General features: G+C 34.5%; 1 protein-coding gene across 4 annotated transcripts in view; it reads right to left on the bottom strand.

The window, feature by feature from the left end:
• LOC120314547 (amyloid beta precursor protein) overlaps window positions 1-22,220 on the bottom strand; it is a 146,538-nt gene that overhangs the window by 31,791 nt on the left and 92,527 nt on the right. For 2 of the 4 annotated variants that reach the window (XM_039357762.1, XM_039357761.1), the window contains exons 5-7: window positions 21,822-22,015; window positions 18,067-18,263; window positions 6,221-6,388 (exon numbers count right to left, since the gene is read on the bottom strand). In XM_039357762.1, coding sequence (XP_039213696.1) covers window positions 6,221-6,388; window positions 18,067-18,263; window positions 21,822-22,015 — 559 coding nt within the window. The remainder of the gene's footprint in view (window positions 1-6,220; window positions 6,389-18,066; window positions 18,264-21,821; window positions 22,016-22,220) is intronic. The other 2 variants (XM_039357764.1, XM_039357763.1) reach the window with 1 other exon arrangement.

Raw genomic sequence — 22,220 nt, 5'->3', positions numbered from 1 at the left:
TCTTGTCATTCACTTTATTCTCCCTATTTATCCAAAATTTGTATGAATATTGAATCAAATATTCAATTGTAAAACATACTTTCTTTTGTAGAATTTCATTTTTTTACAAGTGCCATCTAGACAACTTCTGAAAGCTAAAATATAAAAATAGAGCACACTGAATATCTTCTTATAACCAAGCTTAACATTTTAATGTACAGGTAGACTTCATTTAGCAAACACAATTGGGACGAACAGCTCTGTCACTAAGCAGTGCAGTTGCTATGCAAAACATTAAATGACTGCAACAGATTGACAATGTCATTTCCAATTTAGTCATTAAAGAAGTCACCATGACCATGACTTGCGATTTTACTGCTAGCTTCTCCATTGACTCTGCTTGTCAGAAGCCAACTCTGACGTCTGCAAATATGACTGTGGGACTTTGTGACAATCATAAACACTTGCCAGCTGTGAAGTGCTCGAATTTTGCTCACATGACCAGTGGGATGTTCCATGATCATAAATGCAAGAACTGATTATAAAGTTACATTTTTGGTGATATAGGAATTTTGAACAGTTACTAAAGAGGGCAATTGTTAAGCAAGGTCTACCTGCACAATCTCACAGCTTTATTTTAAATTACAATTTGGTAAAAAGAACTATATAGTTGAATACAAATTTGCAAGATGCTTTACCATCTGAAATTGCACTGTAACCCAAATATCTATTAACAATGCTCAGGAAAGTTCACACAAACATATTGGATTTGCCATAATTACAGTGTTGATGTGGCCATTATAATATATTCAGCAAGAGTCAAGGGTTTTATTTGGTAATTCTTAGCAAAAGTGTTGTAAAATTCTTTACTAAGGAAATAGCTAGCCTCAATTTAGAGTGCACACCAGCGAACAAATATAAGTGCTAATTAATTAGGATTACTGGAGCTGTGAGCAACAATATTGAATTTCTGCACATCATACAAAATGAATCATGCTGATTTAGGACCATTCAAGATCTTTCCTTATTTGTTTCAAGAAGGACAAAAACAGAGTTGAAACTCTAACTGTTTATCAAGCATAGGCAGAAAAAAAGTAATATATGTGTCCTTGTAATTCACTATTTAGAACTGGAATAAGATTCTATTTCCCTAACTCCAAACTTCAGAATGCCCATCCAGTAAGATCACGCAGAGTAGGCATATTCCATGTGCTCTCAATTAAAAAATGTCCTCTCTTGGGATAAGGAAACATGCTTTCTAAGTCATGATACCTGCCCCCGAGAATAGTATTTCCATACAGATCCATATTGCTCCCACCCTAATAATATTCTGAAAATCTTTAAAAGCATGGCTGTTCTCACAAGCTTTACAGTAGCTTGTATAAAAGCTAAGCCTTTATAAATAGTTTTTTATTGTGATGTTTGTTTTTTATGTTCTGGACATCTATGATTGTTCTTATTTTTTGCTTTTAAAATACCTTACATTATTATGCCCAGTCACATAATCAGTCCGATATTTAGATTGGATTAGGCATTTTTTAATCCACCTATTGAGTCTTCCCCAAAGACTTGGGATAGGAAGATGCTATTGTTTGATGGTCTTAAAGATGTTGTTACAGGATATAGCTGTTCCAAGTAAAGTTTCCTTAGTATTATTCTCTGTTCACAACAGTATGAAGTTTATATGCATCGAGATTTTATTATATAAACATATAAAATAAAATCTTAGTAAAATCTGTGATCAGTTACTTTAATTGTTCCTGGTTTTAAGGTGTAAACCCTAACTTAATTATAGAGAGAGAGAGGGAAAAAAATTAGTTCTAAGTCCTATAATATTAGGCTCTTCCAAGAAGGAAGCAATGTCCCACAGCTTAGCAAAATGTTATTAACCTAGTGACTTTCTGACCTCCATAAGATTCAACAACTAAAAATGTGTTTCAAGGCTTTATCTTGATATCTTTCTTAGCATACTTAACATTAATGCTGTGTGTTACTTAGTAGTAAACTGTTAAATAAAATATGATTTGTGATCTGTGCTACATTGCATCACTTTTAACAACTGTCTGTCCTAAAAAACTAATAGGAATCTTAAAAGCAGTTAAAAACTGAAATTACTATTTTTAAGAAAAATCCTATCACTATTTTATTAGGTGCACACAACTCTAGATATTTACAGAAAATCAGACATGAACTTTAGGCCAGCAGAATCCTTTTATAATATGTGACTGGTTTACATTGTATGTTAAATAAAGAAATAATGAGGCCTGTACAGAATCTATTTTTAAGCCATCAATAATTATGAGGGTACTTTAGCATATATTGCAGAATCATACTATTTCCCAAGGGTATGACAAACAGTATTAGGATTCTAAAATACTTATACATTTTAAAGTTCATTGTTCAAATTTTTTCTTTAAAAAAAATCCCACCTAACTAGAAATGCTTGATGAATCTTCACCAGCATTATAACAAGGAACAAAAAGAGAAAAAGTTAACGAATTACAATTATGACCTCTTTTGAACCTTTTTAGACTGCTTGAAAAAATGTTAAACAAATTATCCAAATTACAAAATTACCTAAGATGATTTTCATTTCATCTTATTGAGAGCAGAACAATAGACATAGTCAGTATTAAAAAAAATAAACAAAATCATATACCTCATTTAAAAGTTACGCAACATAAGAAAATTAGTTGCTCACGGTAAGTTTAAAATTAAATTAATTTAGCTTAGGTTTAGAATTAAGCCAATTCAAAGTCCCTTAGATAGTAAATTCTCTAAGTGGTTTCTGCAAAAAAGATTACTTCACATTATAGATACATCATGGTGTTTACCACAGCACACAATAATGAATCAATAGTGCTTTATATATAAACTAATTATAAATTTTATAAGCAACAATATTCTGTTTTTGATAAGTGAGGGAAACTTTCAGAATGTACATGACCCTCAGATTGATTTTATGCAGAATCCAAATCGAACCTTGCCTTCTTCTCAGTCTTGTTATTTATTTCCTACAACATTTTTACTTCTGCAATCTTACCAACCTTCTTCCTTGAGCTCCAATCTCAAGCACCACTGAGAACAATTACAGGTAGTCCTCGAGTTACGAGTGTAATGGAGCCTGCCCATTCCACTTGTAACTCAAAAGCTCAGAGTGAATCTCGTACCTTGAATGAGATCACTCCCTTGTTAAGAAGCATGCGGCTCATTAAGTGAACATGAAGTATTTCAGGGGGGGGGAAGACTATGGAGGGCCTATTGATGGAACAGGCCCCCAAGGCCTCTCCGACCCATTAAGATACCTCATGCTTTCCCCTCCCTTGCTGCCGCACCAGACTCACCTGGAAAAGATCTGTCTCCTCTCTACTGCGGTTCCTGCTGCCGCCTGGATCTGAGGCTGGGGAACGCTTCTGCGCCACCCCACAATCTGATCCGGGCTCTGGAGGCCTTTTCCAGGCCGCTGCTGCCCAGATCTGAGGCCAGGGGATGCTTCTGTGCCCCCCCAGGCACAATCTGGGCTCCAGAGGCCTTTTCCAGGCCGTTGCCATCCGGATCTGAGGCTGGGGATACTTCCACCTCCCCCCCCCCGCCTGATCCAGGCTCTGGAGGCCTTTTCCAGGCTACTGCCACTCGGAAATGAGCTGCAGGAGAGCTACGTAAGCGTTCTCTGGCCTCAGATCCAGGCAGTAATGGCCTGGAAAAGACCTCTGGAGCCTGGATCAGGCCCACAGGGGGGAGTGCAGAAGTATCTTCCAGCCTCAGGTCCAGGCAGCAGAGGCTAGAAAAGGCTTCTGACGCCCCAATCTAGCCTCCGGATGCATGTGGAAGCCTCACTTAGCTTTGGTTCTGTTCTCTGTTGCAGAGAACAGAGGCCTAAAGTACCATGAGATCACACAAGATCAGTGGTGGGAGATTTCGCCTCACTGATCTTGCATGATCTTGTGTTACTTTAGGCCTCTATTCTCTGCGAATGCACCAAAGGCCTGGAGGAGCCAAGAAAGTGAAGGATCTTGATCTTCGCAAGGCAAGTATTGAAGTCCTAGTGCCTAGAGAGACCCAGGCGTGTGTGGGGAGGGAGGGAATAACCAGGGTGAATGTTGCAGTGCCACTGCAGTTGCTCATAAGGGCGAAAGACTGCCGTAGTGTGGCAACATTCGTAATTTCGGGACTTGCTTGTAAGCCCTAGGGGGCGCTCATTATATAACGTTGAACGAGCATTAAGTGAATGCTTGTAACTCAGGGATTACCTGTAATCAGTAGAACGGCTTGCCTCCAATAGGTGTGGATGCTCCATTACTGGAAGTTTTCAAGAAAAAATTGGGAACTATTTGTTTAAAATGGTATAGGGCAGGGATGTCAAACTGCCGGCCCACGGGCCAGACACATCCTCCGGAAGCCACGCCCACCCCATTGCCAGCAATGGCAAAACCATCTCGATACGTTGTGCAACGTCATGTGATGTCGTGAGTTTGACATGTTTGGCTTAGGGTCTCCCACTCAAGCAGGGTATTGGACTAGAAGACCTCCAAGGTCCCCTTCAACCCTGTCATTCTATGTTCTATCCAATCTCTGAAACACATCACCAGTCAGATCTTTCTCTGACAACACTTAAGATGTTTTCTCTGAGAAGGGAAAAGAAAATACAAGGCAACAAATGAGGCCTCACTTGCAACAAGAAGATCAAAACCCTCTTGCATTAAACCCTTTTGGAAATATACTGCTCAAAAAAATAAAGGGAACACAAATATATAGGATCCTATACGTTTATGTTCCCTTTATTTTTTTGAGCAGTATAGTAATCCTCGAAAAAGGAACAGCTTGGAGAAGAGAAGACATTTCTTCTGCTGTGCCCTGGCTTCAGAGTGCAAAGCAGTAAAATGTAACTTTCTTCCACTTAAGCAGAATTAAACACACTTAATGGCTGGTAGAATGTTTTCCTAAGCACATTTTGCTCTGAAATAACTCCAACTGAATTTAATTCAATTGTACTCCCAATATGTGCATTTCAGACTGCACTATAAGTACCTTAGAATTGTCACAATGTATTTGATTGTTTATTTATCCTTTGTACATGTGGCTTAAATAATCAAATTCATATGTAAATATTTAATGTTAGATGACTGTAAAATTAAATTAAAACATTATTACATGAGTAGGATGAACTGAGGAGAAAATGCAATAATTTCATAAAATATTATTCAACAATGAGAATCTCAGTAACCATGTAAACTAAATCAAAATAAAGGAACAAGGTTTGTGTCCATCTCCCCTTTTGACTTAAGTCTTTTATCATCTTATTTGAAAGTGAAGAGTAACTACTTAGTTTTATTACTCATAGTTTGTCATTTTATTCAACTCTGACAAACTGTAGATTATCCCAATTATCATTCTTTTGAAACATAATGTACCATAAAGCAATTGTATAATTGTAACCAGTCAAATTAGACAATAAATATTCTACTGCATCCCCAGATGTATCAGAATGCTATGGGAACATGTGAACTCAATAATTAGCACAAGCCCATTTTATAAAGATAAATTGTATTTTATCAGAACTAAATGTACAGTAATTATACAAATGTATGTGAGATTTAATCTGCATAGTTATCTGTAACAAATAAATGTTTATGTGTATATGTATACCCTGTATATATTGTGTATGCATGTGTGTGTGAGTGCTTAGATCAATTTTTTTCTAAAAAAATATGTTTATTTTGTGTGGATGTGTATTTGTATGGATGTTGCAAATTTTGTTGCATCACTACTATTTTATAAAATAGGATACAAACAAAATAATATAATGGTTTTGCAGATTGTTTCTATTTTGATCATTCACTGTATATGCATGAAAATGGTACACAGATGTACAACAGTAAGTATGTTTGTATAACAAGCTTTTAGCAGCAATTTTAAATTCTAAGTTTCTTATATCCCAGTTTCCATTATCCTGCTGCAAGGTAATTTGTGTCTACAACATAGATGACAAAACTCACTAATTGTCATGCCTGAATAGATAGAGAGCGAGAGAAACAGACGCACTAATGGCCAAACACATTCTACAAAGATGCGGGCAATTAGGAAAGCTGACAGAAATATGGTTAGTGATAGGCCCATTCCCAAAGTCTTTTTTTAAAAAGAAAAAAATCCCAAAAAATATTCACTACAGAATAGCAGAGGCAGGGTGGCATGGAGACAGAAAAGAGAAAGAAACTGCCACAGGCTGGAAAGATCCACTTACTGACGCTGCCACAGACTGCCATGCAGTATTCCTCAGTGTCAAAGTTGTTTCGGTTTCCACCACATCCGCCGTAAAAGAATGGGGCACATTTTCCTTCAGTCACATCAAAGTACCAGCGGGAGATCATTGCTCGGCAAGGACCAGTCTCAGCTTGTTCAGAGCACACTTCTAATTATAGGAGACGTGGAGGAACTACATTTAGCATGAAAGTGGAATTGTTAATTCTATTCTATAGTCTGTGTTTATTTGTATATGTAGGTATGTCTCTACATATCTTCCAGGAAATGAAAAATTGGAAATGGCTTTCAATGAAGAAGTTTTATACCTTTGTTACAGCATCAACAAAACTTTACTGCTTCAAGTTCCACCCTTTAAACCACATTTAAATTAAAACATGTTGTTCTTGTTTTAGGTCAATACTTGAAGTCAAGCATCCATCCCCCAGAAAGAAAAATGCTGAGATTCAAATTCAATTACTTGTTAGTGTTACTCATTAGAGATCAGATCAAATCAACAGTGTTCCAAACCTGTGGGGGAGGGAGAAGCAATAAACCTTTTTTTAAAAAAAGAGTTACCCAACATCTAGTCATATTTACATTCTTTCTATTATTATTGTTGTTTTTAATTATGGCCATCTATTTCAAAATACAGGGTCTGGGTAGCTTCCATAATGCTTGCCACATTTCATAGCTGGGTTTTATTTAGATTTTCAATTTTACACATTTTTAGGTTAGAAATAATTATTCCTTTCATTCCACTTGACTTCATAATCAATAATGCTATTTGGATAACCTTTGCTATTTCTTCTTAATTGAACTGGTATTTTCTATTGCCAACACTTAAAATTCTTAAAAAGGATATTGTAAATTTTGTCATTTAAGCTGTTTATTCAAGTTATTACCACAAAATATGTTTTGCTAACTGCAAAAATATATAAACATATGAATAGTGCAAAAATACATTTTCTTCAAAATGTTCCTTTCCTTTTAATTTCTTAACAAAACCATATGGTTTTGAAACTTTGAAATGGAATATTATGAAAAACCTGTATGTTTATAAGGGCTATATGGATTGCTAAGTTATATAAGAAAAAGGTAATGCTTTTTTGCTAAACTTTTCCCTAAAGAAAACAACTAAACTACTAGTTGGGGACGTGTGCAAAACATTCTGATTTTGAAATATTTCAAATGTTTAACATGCCAGAAATATGATCCAATGACCTTCCCTAAAAGTGGAGATAAGCTTCACATCTGAATATGGCACTTCAGTTTCCTGTTTAAAAGAAATGAAAGAACAAGGCCAGATTGCATATTAGATGGGAAGGGCTGCTGGTTGTTTAATATAGCTACATGTTAAACTGCACTTAGCATCTTGTCTAAATTGGTCAAAATAAGTTTCATGCACACAGATATTGGAATATGTTATGTGGAGTAACATAAGTGAATAGTGCCATTCAGTTCAATAAGGGTTATGCTACAGCTCAGCATTCAAAACTGAATTCCCAGGCTAAATTTTATCAATAGGCTAACCCTAACCCTTAAAAATACAAACTAAAAATTATCTGTAATATTTAAAGAATAAAAAAACATTTTTTTCAAATTAAACTATATCTGCAAAATTACATGTTTAGTTTTTAAGTATTTGAATCATACTGCTCATCTTATATTTGCTCCCATCAATTCCTTCTTTTCCTCTCCTTTTGTTTCTCCCACAAAATGTGTTAAGAGAAATGGCTGACAGCAATGCTGCTGCGGCAAGAGCTGCATATTAGCTTATAGGATAGGGCATCCTGTACTCTTCTGGATGCTTCATTAGCAGTTGAGAGAGTTTATCAGCATGCCTCTTGCCTTTTTTCCTAATAATTTTATTGAGGTGTATATTAAACAAGTAAAACTAATGCAACAAACTAATAATACTCTCTCTCTCTCTCTCTCTCTCTCTCTCTGTGTGTGTGTAGTGCAGATAAAATTAAAGCAAAAGAAAGAAAAAGAACTTCCATCTTCATCCTCAGCAAGCATAGTCAATATTAACAACTTATCACTGTCTCTTAAAATATATCCTCTTGCATTCTCCTAACAAAGGGTTAAAAGAGGCAGTGCCCTTTGAAAGGGCAAAAGTAGCCTCTTTGGAAAGAGCTCCAGAAGAGGCTACTTTCGACCCCACAGCATTGGTTGAAGGGCTCCAATCTGGGCTGTTTGGGCTTAACACTCTGGGATTGTTCACACTATACACTAAGGTACCCATCCTAGACCTGCCTCAATAGGCACTCAAGGTTTTCTACACTGGGTAGCTATAGAAAACGCACTGTGGGTAATCCCCAAGCTGATCAGCTTATAATACTTTGATCAGTGGTGCAGGAGAAGGCAACTAAAATGAACCTTCTCTTATATTTCTAGAACAAACAGATTAGAGGATACCCAAATTAATGCAAAGGAGAGGTGGTCTTTTGGGTATGGTGAAGAAATCAAATAGCTTGCATGGCTTGAATCACTTCACTTAAGCAAATCTATGTTACTTTGCACAGACCACTTTGTAGTGTATTATTAACAGATATGTTGTCACTAGACCAAAACTGGGAAAATAAAAACAGCAGAATACAAGTCTGGCAGAATATTATTTAGAGCAGTGGTTCTCAACCTGTGGGTCGGGACCCCATTTGGGGTCGAATGACCATTTCACAGGGGTCACCAAACCATGCTGTCCGCCATTTTTTCCCTTTTCCCTAGCTGTCCTACTCCCTCTTATTGGTGGCCACACCCACTTGGGGGGTCACCACAACATGGGGAACTGTATTATGGGGTCACGGCATTAGAAAGGTTGAGAATCACTGATTTAGAGAGTAGTATATCAAGGCCAATAAAGTAATCCTTAAAAAAACTACTCCATATTCTCAAAAAAACAAAAAAAGTTCATGCCAACTATCATTCAATTACAAATTTCAGCATTAGGCAGATGTTTGAGGAGATGATATATATGCAGCAGCAGATATTTATAGAAAAAAAATAATTTTCAGATTTTTTTCCCCAAGTTAAAACTCACCTTTTCTTCCTTATTTCATATCTACCCCAATTCCAATATGACATGGGCACATGTTAATACATTTTAATAGCAATGTGAAATAAAAGATCTCTGATAAAGTATCATACACACAAATGGATAACAAATGACTCAAAGAGATATCATGCAGAACTACTTCATATTCAGTTGTTGATTTAAATATAAGGCTGAAATGAAAAAAAAAATAGATTTTAAAAATGTAAACAAAACAAAACAAAATCACTTATTGCTTTATAAGATATTTGGTTTTTAGAAAACTAGGCACATTCCATTTCTAACAAAAACTAAACATTTTCCATGACATGGTAACTCTATATGAGGTACAGAATTAAACATTGTGGCTTCATGTCAAACCAAAGAGGAAAAATAAACCCCTTTGCATATTTTTAAGAACTTTCTTAAAGTTTAAAAGCTTTTTGCTTCCTTAAGCTATATAGTGTAACCAATTACTTCATATAATTTAAGGACCCCAAATAGTTATCTCTGCATTGCACCACTAGCAATGAATAGAGCATATGCAATAAAGAATCCTATGCAAGATTACTGAGCCCAGAAACCATTTTCTACCTGCCATAATGTTTTATAGTTACTCATGAATACAAAACTCTTAAAACAAAACCAATCGCTCCCAGAAATATTCTAGTTTTGTTCAATCTTTTAATCATATTGACCATTGTGGAGAAGTCCTATACCTCCAAATAAATTTAATAGAGATATGATACCTAATTCAGTGCAGGTATGTGTGTTTGTGTACACATCCAGACTAAATATTAACTATTAAAAGAAATTTAAATAAATGAAGCATATTAGAATTTGTGAACATTCCTGAATAGTTTACAGGTATTAAATAAGTTTTAAAACGGTTCCTTATTATTTGCTCTTTAAGAAACAACTGAGTTTTAAAAGATTATTTCTTAGTTTTTATTAAACTTAAAACTAAAAAATCAATAAATGAAGAAAGAAAAAAACCTTCTTTGTAGTACAACAAGGTAGCTTAAGGTGAAGAACCAATGACATTTCAACTATTAGAGATATTTTATAACTGCAATAGGATTTCGAGTTTCCAGGCGAGATGTGAAGAGTTAAGACGTATCTGAATGAACAGAGATTGTGATGGTGGCTAAGACTGAAAACTGGCAAGTAGACCATACCACAGAACATCTCTGAATAAAGATAGGAGATCACCCACTTGTGTTGTGGATGACTGCTCTTCACAAGGAAACAACAGGATAGCAATTTCCCACGGGTTTGAATGTCAGTAGATGAAGGAAATCATCAGGCTGTCAACTGCAATAAAACCTTTTAAAGGTCATCGAGTGTGCTGACTCGTTTTCCAATTATTTTTGAAAATTAGCTTAGAACTCATAATTACAGAATTGGAAAGGACCTTGAAAGTCTTCTGGTTCAACAAATGGCTGTTCAATCTCTTCTTGAAAACCCATTATGTTTGGAGGCAAATGTTTCCACTTGCAGTGTCAAGAAATTTCTCTTTTTCTCTTTGATAATCTCCCATCTGTTACTTCTTGTCCTGCCCTCAGGTGCTTTGGATTGACCTCCTCTTCTCTGTGGCAGCCCCTCAAATATTGGAAGACTGCTACTGTGTCACCCCAGTCTTTCTCTTTGTTAGGTTAGATAAATTCAGTAACCACAACCATTCATTGTATGATTTAGCTTCCAGTCCTCTAATCATCTTTGTTGTTCTTCTCTATACACTTTCTAGAGTCTCAACATCTATTTTATATTGTGGTGACCATAACTGAATGTAATATGCCAAGTGCAATATTCCAAGTCTCATTAGTGCAGTATAGAGCAATACTATAATTTCTTGTGATTTTGATGCTATCCCTCTGTTGATGCAGCTTAGGACTGTGTTGGCTTTTTTGGCAGCCATAGCACAATGCTGGCTCATATATACCGTATATTCCGGCGTATAAGGCGACTGGGCGTATAAGATGACCCCCAATTTTTGAGAAGATTTTCAGGGTTTAGAAAGTTGCTCATCACTGCTTTCCTAATGCTTCCTGAACTCAGCTGGTATTTTTTTCCCCATATATTTTATTGATTTTTTTAAAAACATAAATCACTTAATAGTTGGTGAACAGTGTGTTTGCTGGGTTTACATTTGTAAAGAAAAATCATTAACAATTGGTTTCTATAATCTATAATCCACATAGTACATTTAGTTGATTTCCCCTTTTCCCCAAAATGTCTTCTTTGCAAACCTTGAAATAATATAGTTCTTATTATTTTGATAAAATATATTTAATCTTTAAATATTCCATTTAATGTGCCTAGTCATCTAATCCTTTAGGTCTTATTCAAAACATTTTTTTTCTTTTTTATACATTATAATTTCCCTAAATTCAGACACATTTAATTATCTAAAACATTTCCTTCATCTAGGCCATTTCAGCAGTGTTATATTACTTATATCAAGAAATAAAATAAAGGGGGGGGACATACAGTATTATTTAAGGAATTCACCTCTCTTAGAATGACATATGTATTCAGAATCTTTTCTGTTTCTTTAACCATATTCAAACAAATGTTTCTTTTTTAAATATTCTCTCTGGTAGATCCCATCATCTATTTTCTTAATTTTCACTTTGATCTTTTTCCTTTGACCAGTATCTTTCTTATCAATGTGATTTGCTGAATCAAAAGGTTTTTCCATATATTCATGACTGCTGCTATAGGTATAAGAAGTAAATCAAATGTTTCTTTTTTTGTAGATGTAATGTCCTTAATTTATATAGCTTACTGTTTTCTACTATTTAATTGCTTTTCCTGAGAAAGAATAAAGTGATGGGCGATGTAGAAAAATGTATGCTTTGTCCTGTTACGCTTATTTCTGTAAAAAAAAAATAGGGCTGGCCACTAGGGGGCAGATTGGTTTTAAATTCAGAGAACAGCTACACGTATATTCCAGCGTATAAGACGACCCCCGACTTTTGAGATTTTCAGGGTTTAGAAAGTCATCTTATATGCCGGAAAATACGGTAAATGGTTGTCCACTAGGCATCTAGATCTCTTTCACAATTACTGTTGATGAGCAAGGTACCGCCTATTCTATACCTGTGCATTTGTTTTTTCTTGCCTAAGTGTCAGAGCTTATTTTTCTCACCATTGAATTTAACTTTATTGGATAAGGTCCAATGTTCAATCAAGTCTGTATCTGTTCAATTCTTCTGTATCTTGAGTCTATTCTTCTAAAGTGTTGGTTGTTTGCTCTAGCTTGGTATCTGCAAATTTGAGCCCAAGACAAAACCTTGAGGTACCCCAATGCATGCAACCCTCCATGTACATGTAGTTCTGTTGAGGATTATATGTTGAGTGCAGATAATCAGCCAGTTGCAAATCTATTTGGTGGTGATGCTGTCTATCCCAATTTTTTCTATCTTAGCAAGAAGTGGGCTGCAGTCTACTTTGTCAAATGTCTTACTGAGGTCTAAGTAAACGATTACCACATTATTTTGCTGATCCATTAATTTATTCACTTTGTCAAAAAAATGTGGGAAGGTTTACCTGGCAAGATCTGTTTTGACACTCCCATTTTCTTGTTTATAGATGTTTGCATATTAATTGCTTCACTATCTTTTCCAGGATTTTCCCAGGTATTGACATCAGGCTGATTGGTCTGTAGTTTCCTGGATCTATTTGCCCCCCCCCCCCTTTTGAAGAGTGCAACCACATCTGCTGTTTTCTAGGTCTCTGGCAGTTCCCTGGTGCTCCAGGAGCCTTGAAACACTCAGTTCAGTGATTTTGAGTTCACATCTGCCAGCTCCTTCAGAACCCTGAGATGTAATCAATCTGATCCTGGTGATTTGAACTTACTTAGAGTGGATAGATGTTCTTTTATCATTTTCTTGCCTATTTTGACTTGTAGTCTTATTTGGTCTTTTAGTACTGCTTTTTATAGACTGGACTATTTTTTCCTTTTATGTAAAAACAGATGCAAAGAATTAGTTAAGCAGTTCCACTTTCTCTCTGCTATCTGTCAGCTCCTTGCCATCTTCTCCCATTAGCTGATCAATTGTTTCCTTGGTTTTAATCTTATTTTTCCGTGTTGAAAGCAACTTCATTATTTCTGACATTTGTTGCAAGTCTTACTTCATTCTGAATCTTAGCTTTCCTGACTTCAGACTTGTTGCAGATTTGGGCTATTTGCTAGCATTCTGTTTTAGTTATTTGTCCTTCTTTTCACTTTTTATTCTTGTCATTTTTGTCTCTGTTTATCAGAGGGTTTTTTTTTGAAAGCATGCTGGTTTCATCTGAAGTCTCTTATTTTTCTTTCTCAGTGTACTAGACTAGACTTTATGATCTCAGTTTTCAGAGCTTCCCAAGCTTCTTGACTTATTTTCCTCTTTAAGATTTCCATCTGTGTAATCCTTCCTAAACTCATCTCTAAGCTTGTGAAAATGAGCTCACTTAAAATCTTAAGACACTCATTTGACTTTGTCCTATTACTTATGCTTGCATTATGTTGAATTCCAGATGACATAGTGATTCTCCACCAAAGCTTCCACAGCTTCAATTCCCTGTTCAGTAGGGTAGCCTATAGTGTACATCTATGGTAATCTCATTCCTTTTTCCTATTAACACAAATGCATTCAATGAGCTTTTCATCCTTGGTTTTTCACATTTCTGTAGAGATATAGTTATTTCTTATATATTATATTACATTAACTTATCTTTTGTTAAGTCTATTTGTTTTGAACAATTTCAATCCTTTCAGCATTATTTTCCAGTCATGGGTTTCATTCCACTAAGTTTCAGTAAAGGCAACAATGTCGTATCTGCCCTCATGTACTAAGACTTCAAGTTCATACTGTTTGTTCATCATACTTTGAGTGTTAATATATAGGCATGTGAGTCCAATTTTACCAATCCTGTGTTTGCTTCCTATGTCCCCTGTTTTGTATCTGAGTTTCCCTTCTTTCTCACTACTTAGTTGATTGCTTTGAGATTTATGCTTGGAATTAGGTTCAATTAAAAAAAAAACAACCTATCCTATTTATGGATATCAGAAATCTTCAAAATGTCAAGTTTAAAAAGCTACCTGGAGAACTTTCCTTTGTTTTCGATAACAGAAAATGTAATTATTAGCTAGTGAAATTAAAACATTAGAAATAAATGGCAAAAAGCTAAGTAAGAATCTCGTTCAAGAAAGGTTATAAGCAAATGAAGGGACTTAGGACATTTGCTACAAGATATTGGAAATAATTATATAAATCAACAGCACTTTAATGTGAACCAATTTGTTTAGTCTATCCTAAATCAAAACCGAAATTTAAGACTTTTATAATTCCAGAAATTGAATACTAGCAGGAACTAAAGATTCCAAGCAGAAAGGGTAAAGAAAGAAAAGTGAAAAGCTTGTCTTTTATCTTTGGTCAGTATTGAAACTTGCGAAATGGCACAAAATGCTCAGGCATTGGAAATACTTGAAGACAGGGATGGGGAATTAATTTTCCCAATGGCTTAAGGGGCCATATGAGAAACTGGGACTGTTGTGGAAGATCACTGCCCTGACCCTACTGTTGTTGCCACCGCTGCACTAACATCGCACTCTCTGCCATTGCCCTGCCCACTGCTGCCACTGTCCCACTTCCCATCACCAGACAAGGACCACCTTGCAGACCATAAATTTCTTGATCTGCTTAAGGAGATTCTTGAGTAATGGGGTCAAAAAACAGCAGCTTCATTTTCAGCAATGATGCATGTTTTATGAATAGATTATGTCCAGAGCTACTAAAGAAGTAATTATTAATGAAGAGATAACATCTTGGAAGACATACAAGATAATGAGAGGAAACAAATTTCGCTTGATGTAGAAATATCAAAATGTAAAGAATGTGCAGAAATACTGGGAAATTAAAAAAATTATGGACTGTAAGACAGGGTCAACAAGTGAAGTGAAAATACAAAGTACAAGCTAAGAGATTGACCTGGATAAGCAGTTTTTAATAGACTAACAAAAGCCTTGAAGAAATCTTTGATATTAGAAAAAAAACTGAATTAGATCAAACCTTATTATAGCATTTGAAAGAACTAAAGAATAAGATTGCAAAAGAAAGGAGTACAAAGTTTTTTTACATTAAGGTTAAAATCAGACACATTTGTATAAATATGGGATCCCTTTATGAACTTTTTGCTGACACTAAGATTGAAACATTAATGATTAGGAGATTAGCGTTTGGATAAAGGAGGAGTTATGGGGAGAAGAGATACTTACATATAATATTACAAGGGCTGATGAATTATTATGTTTGTTCTTATGATGAAGATTGGAAGCTACTTCTTTATATTTTTATTTCTCTTATTCTTTTCCTTTATTTTTTGATACTTTTTATTCTTTTTGTTTTACTTCTGCTCTGTCTGTTTCGTTTGTATTTTTTTACTACTGTTATTAAAACCTTCAATAAAAAGTTATTAAAAACACTGAAACATGATCTTCTTTCTTGACTACTTAATTAGAAAAATATACAGAATTATTGGATTCAACATAAAGAAAGTAATCCAACATTAAATATAGTCTTTTCAAATCCCATTTAAGTATAATACAAGCATAATTTACAATTTTAAATGTGGTGTGTTTCTCTTTGGTCCCTTTATTATCAGTTTGTTCTCAAACACCACAATGTCACAGGCATCCTTATAAAGTCATAAGCAGTCAATAGAGGTACTATAGTTCATTAATAATTACAGACCTCAGAAGAAATGATGGATCAGAGGCTCTGATTTGCTGACATTGCCAAAAAATAATCATTAAACAAAGCTTTACATATCATATAGGGATATATCTGATTATAAAGTTGTACTAATTTAACAGGAATGAAACCCAACTAAGGTATTATGTTGCCTTCTTCCTCTATTCTTGCTTTTCTGAAAAAGAGTAATTGCTAAAAACAACTTTCATTTATTTCTTTCCAATGGGCATAAAATAACAGGCTGCCACCTGTCATCCTTCATGCACAAGTAACACTGTTATGTTCTTTAAAATGGAAGCATATTTGTTCTATCAAGAATATTTTGGCTATCACTTCCTAAATATTAATATTTCAAATAATTATGGTAAATAAAAATATGCCAAGCTTTTATTTCCCTGGAGGATCACCCTACTCACTTGTGCCTAAGGGCACAGGTTCAAACCTAGGACTTTATATGGAATGAATCATCACCTTATAATCCACATTTTACAATTTACCAAAAAAAATCTCAAATCATGTTATTCTTAGGGACAGTACTCAGGCTATCCATGTCAGCCTGCTGAATTAAGAACCAATGCAAAGGGAAATGTGTTATTCCCTTTGTTATGACTATGATTACAGGTTTGGGATTATACTGACAAGACCAATACTTCCAATGTGTTCTACACATCTGGACTGTAGTTAGTAGAGCAAGGTATGCTGGAAGAAGAAATGAGGGTAAAGACCATGGTTACTGTGGCATCTCTGGTTAATGATATTCAACCTCCAGGAAATTTATTGAGACTGTTGATTGCCTTCCCTGTATGAAGGATTAAACCAAAACAAAAGTTTTGTTCTAGTCATACGGGAGAGAAGAAATACATATTTCTCTTTCAAATAGAATTCCATAAAATATTCATCCACTGTTTAATCAATATATGTGGAAATAATAAACCACCTTTTTAAAACATTGGGCACAAGAAATTTATTCTGTTTACTCTTGTGATGGTACATCACCAACTATGCTTTCAAAAAACTATTTTTGACTTGAATCCTGCTATATTTTCTTTCTATCTCATTACATAGATTTTCATGGCTATATGATTACAAAACAAGAATCTACTCTGAATTTGTCATCAGACAAAAAAAATTCAAAACCTGAATTTTCAAGAAATAGGATATAGCCATTTTCACGAGGCAAAAAGGTAAATAGATGTTAATGTTTGACTGATAGGTATTTCAGTATATGTATAGATATGAGAAACCATTAATTCATTTTATTAGACTTTTGTGATAAAATAGTAAAATTAACATTATACAAAGCTTGATATTTCTATTTTTTTAAAAAATAGAATGTAATATATATATATTTATTCACATTAACACCAAATTGAAAGTCCCAGAGTCTCCCCCGTTTAAAATGAATGTATAAATAACAAGAATGCAGAATCTTGACTGAAGTCTTGCAAAACAAACAGATTAAATATATTTTCCAGTACCACAAATCATACTTTCTAAGAATTCTTGAAAAGCAATCTCAATACAGTCAAAGCAAATCAGATTAGGGAAACCTTAGTTTACAAAGCATTCTTACAGAAGAAGCTTATGTAAAAATATAATGATCAAATCAGCTTTTTTAAAATTTTACTGAATTGACATTTGTATCCTATACTTCAACGGAGAATAAATCTACAGGAAAAAATGGCAATGTATTAAATCTCCTAGTCTATTCCTATTACACACTTACCATTTTTTCAGCTTTATTTTAAACGATGACCTTACTGATATGAATAGTTCCCATTTCATACCTTACTAAATATGTTTGTCACATGCTTGATTCTATTTTGAATTAAAGGTTCACATCTATTTTAATTCTTCATATACCAATGCACAGAAAGATAAAAAATCTTGATGATTCCGGTTTTCTTTGCTTTCGGAAAGTCTGAGATGGCAAAAACACTCAATTTTCACATCATATAAGAAACACATGATATAAATGACAACATAGAACACTTTGCTGTACACTTTTAGTACAGTAGTAAAGGACCAATGTGCACTGTGAAAAACAATTTCTCAGACCTAATGCCTAAAACATCTTACCTCGAACAACCTCTTCCACAGACTCAGTAGTGGTAGTGGTAGTAGCAATGCTGGTTGTTCTTTCAGTGGCTTCCTGGTACTGATCTTCTGTAACTTCTTCAGCCTCATCATCATCTTCATCATCATCATCAGTATTTTCATCTTCTACATCTGTAGTATCCCCTTCTGCTAGCTGCTCTTCTGTTACTTTGTCATAACTGCAAACAACAGATTTGGTCAGATTTTTGATATTGCTAATTCCATCACAACATTGAACAAACATGACCTTACTTCATCAAAAGAAGGTCTGGACATTTATAGATGTGGGTGTTTTCAAAAAGTTAAAAGGAAATAGAGTCAATTTGTTCCTGAATAAACAATGGTATGACATAAATATGCCATGATGTATGGAAGTTTTATTCAAAGTTTAGTCTCTGACATTTTGAATGTTTGACAAGCATTAATATCTAAGAATATATTGCTCTACTTTTATATTTTACACCAACCATTGATATTACAAAGGACAAGATTTATACATAATTACCAAAATGAGAGACAGCTATCTACAGTATTTGGGGGAAATTACATTTGTAATTTAAATTATTGCTTTACATCCATACTACTTTTTATTATACTTCAATATGAGATAAACTACCTGTATGTGGAATACTGGTTAAGGATAGCATATGGTGTTATTCTTAGTAAAAAAAAAAAAAAAACTTTAACATCATTTAAAATGTGCCATTACAGGATATTTTTGTATGGTGCACTCAGTATCATATTAAAAATGCCTGTGATAAAATGAAGTGCATTCTGACATGGGTATATTCACATTATATTAATCCTGCTCATATGCATAGCAGCAAACTACCTGGACATAATGGAATTTATTTCCAAGTATGAACAATATTGAGTTGCAAAACATTCAATTTAGTACTGTCTTCTCTCAGAAACATTTTAAAAGGATTTCTTCCTCTAGATTTAATTTTGAATTTCACAACAAATTCAACAAATAGAATTACTAGTATATATTCTTCAGGATATTAGATAGTAGCTGATATCTAAAGATTTAGGAGTCTGAATATAGACCCTTCTGCACAGAAAATTCTAACATATGGCCTCCTCCCATCTTTCTTATAAGGACAGAACAAGCAATGTTGTGTTATCAAACAGAAACCACAATTTAGAAGCAAATCACATTTATAAATTAAAAAATCCACTTGAGCTATATATATTATTGCTACAAAAACAGATGCATGACTAAGTCCAGTGGCTTGATAAAAAAAAAGAGCTGTGCAAAATAATAACTCGATCTCAAACTGGACAAGGTGCATTGTCAAGATCTTAAAAGTTTTTTTTAACATCCATCTCTCTCTCTCTCTGGTTTAGTTCTTTATATGCTACCATCAATTCCTTAGATCTTCAAGTCCACTAAAGAACTTGGGTTCATTGCCAGCTTATCTCTAGTTCAAATAGTAAGTGCATTACCTTCCTTAGTTTAACTTTTTTCTATATAATCTTAATTAAGGATTTTAATTACAACAGTGAATTAAATAGTGAAACTTTACAATATTGAACAATTACTATTTCTAACTATTCTTATTCTTCAACTGAAATAAGTTATCTTTGTAATAGTAGATTAACAGCTTCACCACATGAAAAATGTTTCTCTATTAAAATATACATATCAATGAAGCCTTGCTCACAATGAAATAAATTCCCATTTCTTATTTTTTTAAGAAATAATGTATTCTCTACCTGAAATTTATATACTCATTATACTCTTCCATTAAGAGGCAATGAAAAAGATTTCAATTATTCTCTCGTGTATCAGAGTTTATACTATTTGATTCCATTGGATGGACAGAACAAAGTCTTGAACTTAGTGGGAATCACTTCATGATAAACTAGATAAACTAATAATTCAAAAAAGTTAAAATTTCTCCAAACCGCAACTGGAAATTATGTTAATTGAAATTAGTTACTGTTCTGAAATATTCCAAGTCTGGAAATATATTTCTTCCATGAATGCAATTTTAACAACATTTTTTAAATGAAATACAGGCAAATTGTATTCAATATTTTACTTTCTTTACAGAGGACTGAAGTGCTCTGGAAAGCTAAGTGTCACCATTTTCAGAGCATTTTCATTTGATACAGGCACAGACAATTCCAAACTTTATTTCATTGGCAATATAGGAACAAATCTTATCTGTGCCTACTCGTACAGGATCAGAATACATGAGAAACTTCCAAAGTAGATGAACTAAGCTTTCAAAAGTGCATGACTTCGCAGTGCTTTGAGCTGTAAGTTCAGAAAGGATTTGTCGCCCCAATGTTGAGACTCTAGAAAGAGTGCAGAAAAGAGGGGAAGGTGATGAGGGGACTGGAAGCTAGAACATATAAGGAAAGGTTACTGGAATTGTGTATGTCTAGTTTAATGGAAAGAAGGTCTAGGGGTGACATGATAGCAATATTCCAATATCTCAGGGGTTGCCACAAAGAAGAGGGAGTCAAACTATTCTCCAAAGCACCTGAATAATGGTTGAAAACTAGTCAAGGAGAGAAGCAACCTATAACTAAGGAGAAATTTCCTGACAGAACAATTACAACAACTTGCCTCCAGAAGTTTTGAATGCTCCAAAACTTGAAGTTTTTATGAAGAGATTGGAAACATAGCCTCAAGCTAAATTTTATCTCTCATATCATCTATTTATGATATGAGAGAGATTACATTGAAAAGGCATCTACCTAACATTTCCATATGAATCTCAAATATGTGGAATTTTAGTCAACAATGTAAAGAAAATTCTTATACCTTTATATTAAATGTGAAAATATCCCTAAAAACAGTTAGATGCATATAAAATTTGAAATAAGTTTTAAAACTTTAAAAAACTTTAAAAACTTTGCTCTTTTTTGATTGTTCTACTGTATGTGTTTTCATACAATTGCTGTAAATTTCTAACACATATTTTCTACTAAAATCTTCAGTAAACACAACCATCAGTGTATCCTTATTTGCTGCACCAAAAAACAATACAACCAAATAAAGGTATTTCAATATGATACAGTTGGCAACGGCAATTATTTAGCTGAAAGTAGTGAATCAATCATTCTACCTCTAAATACATAATACTATAGAGAACAGCTAACAAACAGAAAAAAATATTTCCCTGCAACCTGTGGATAAGCTGCTGGAATGTTTCATAAATGGCATGTTATTTAAATTATTTAAAAAGTAGCAGATGTTGCAACTCTTTAAGATTTAGTCAGATATTTCTCCTTACATGCACCAGGAGTTGTGAGTACAGGAAAGTAAAAGGACAGCTTATTTGTCAGCCCAGTAGATCTTTCATTGCCAAGGTTTTTAATAGGGAATTGTGCTAATCTTATGTTTCCACATTATTTAGAGCTTTAGAAATTGTGCTTCTAAGCCTCATAGGAAGCCTGTGGAAGAATTTCATTTGTAGAATTTATACAGCACTAGAGAGTCATACAATATGACTAAACAACCAAACATTCCCACTCATACCCATTAGAGTTAGGTTAATGGGATGAGTGGAAAGTGTCTGATTAGCAAATCTCCCTGAATCTACTGGGATGTACAGTACTTTCAAATAAAAATGGTCTTAACTAGACTATGTTTGTAACTGTTACAATATCACAATCTTCCTTCACTGTGGACTTTCACTGGGAGATACATATCCCCTATTAAGTTTTTAACTCCTCCCTCTACCACCCCCATCTAATGAAGGTGCGAAGATCAGTCTTACCTGCCATCTGCATAATCTGCATCTGCACCTCCCCACCAAACGTCAGAATCATCTTCCTCAGCCTCAGTTGAATCAGTATTGTCACTCTCATCTGCTACTAGGCAGCAAACAAACTCCACACCACGGAACTTGTCAATTCCACAGGGTAAGAGCATACCATAGTCGTGCAGATTCATTCCCTTTTCACTGCAAAACTAAAAAGAAAGCCAAAGAAACACAACATACACAGTCACCAAAAACTAGCTTTTAAAAACTGGTACAGACTGGGTTGGTGAGTCAATTGGTGCCTTAATTCAAACTCTATATAGCATGGTCCCCAACCCCCAGTCCATGGCCCAGTGCCAGGCCATGGCCTGTTTGGAATCGGGATGCGGACGTGATGGGCAAGTGCGTTTGTGC

This window comes from Crotalus tigris, unplaced genomic scaffold, assembly GCF_016545835.1.
Source record: "Crotalus tigris isolate CLP2741 ecotype Arizona unplaced genomic scaffold, ASM1654583v1 scf7180000018944.1027768, whole genome shotgun sequence".
Lineage (NCBI taxonomy): Eukaryota > Metazoa > Chordata > Lepidosauria > Squamata > Viperidae > Crotalus > Crotalus tigris.
This window is presented reverse-complemented; position numbering and strand designations above follow the sequence as displayed.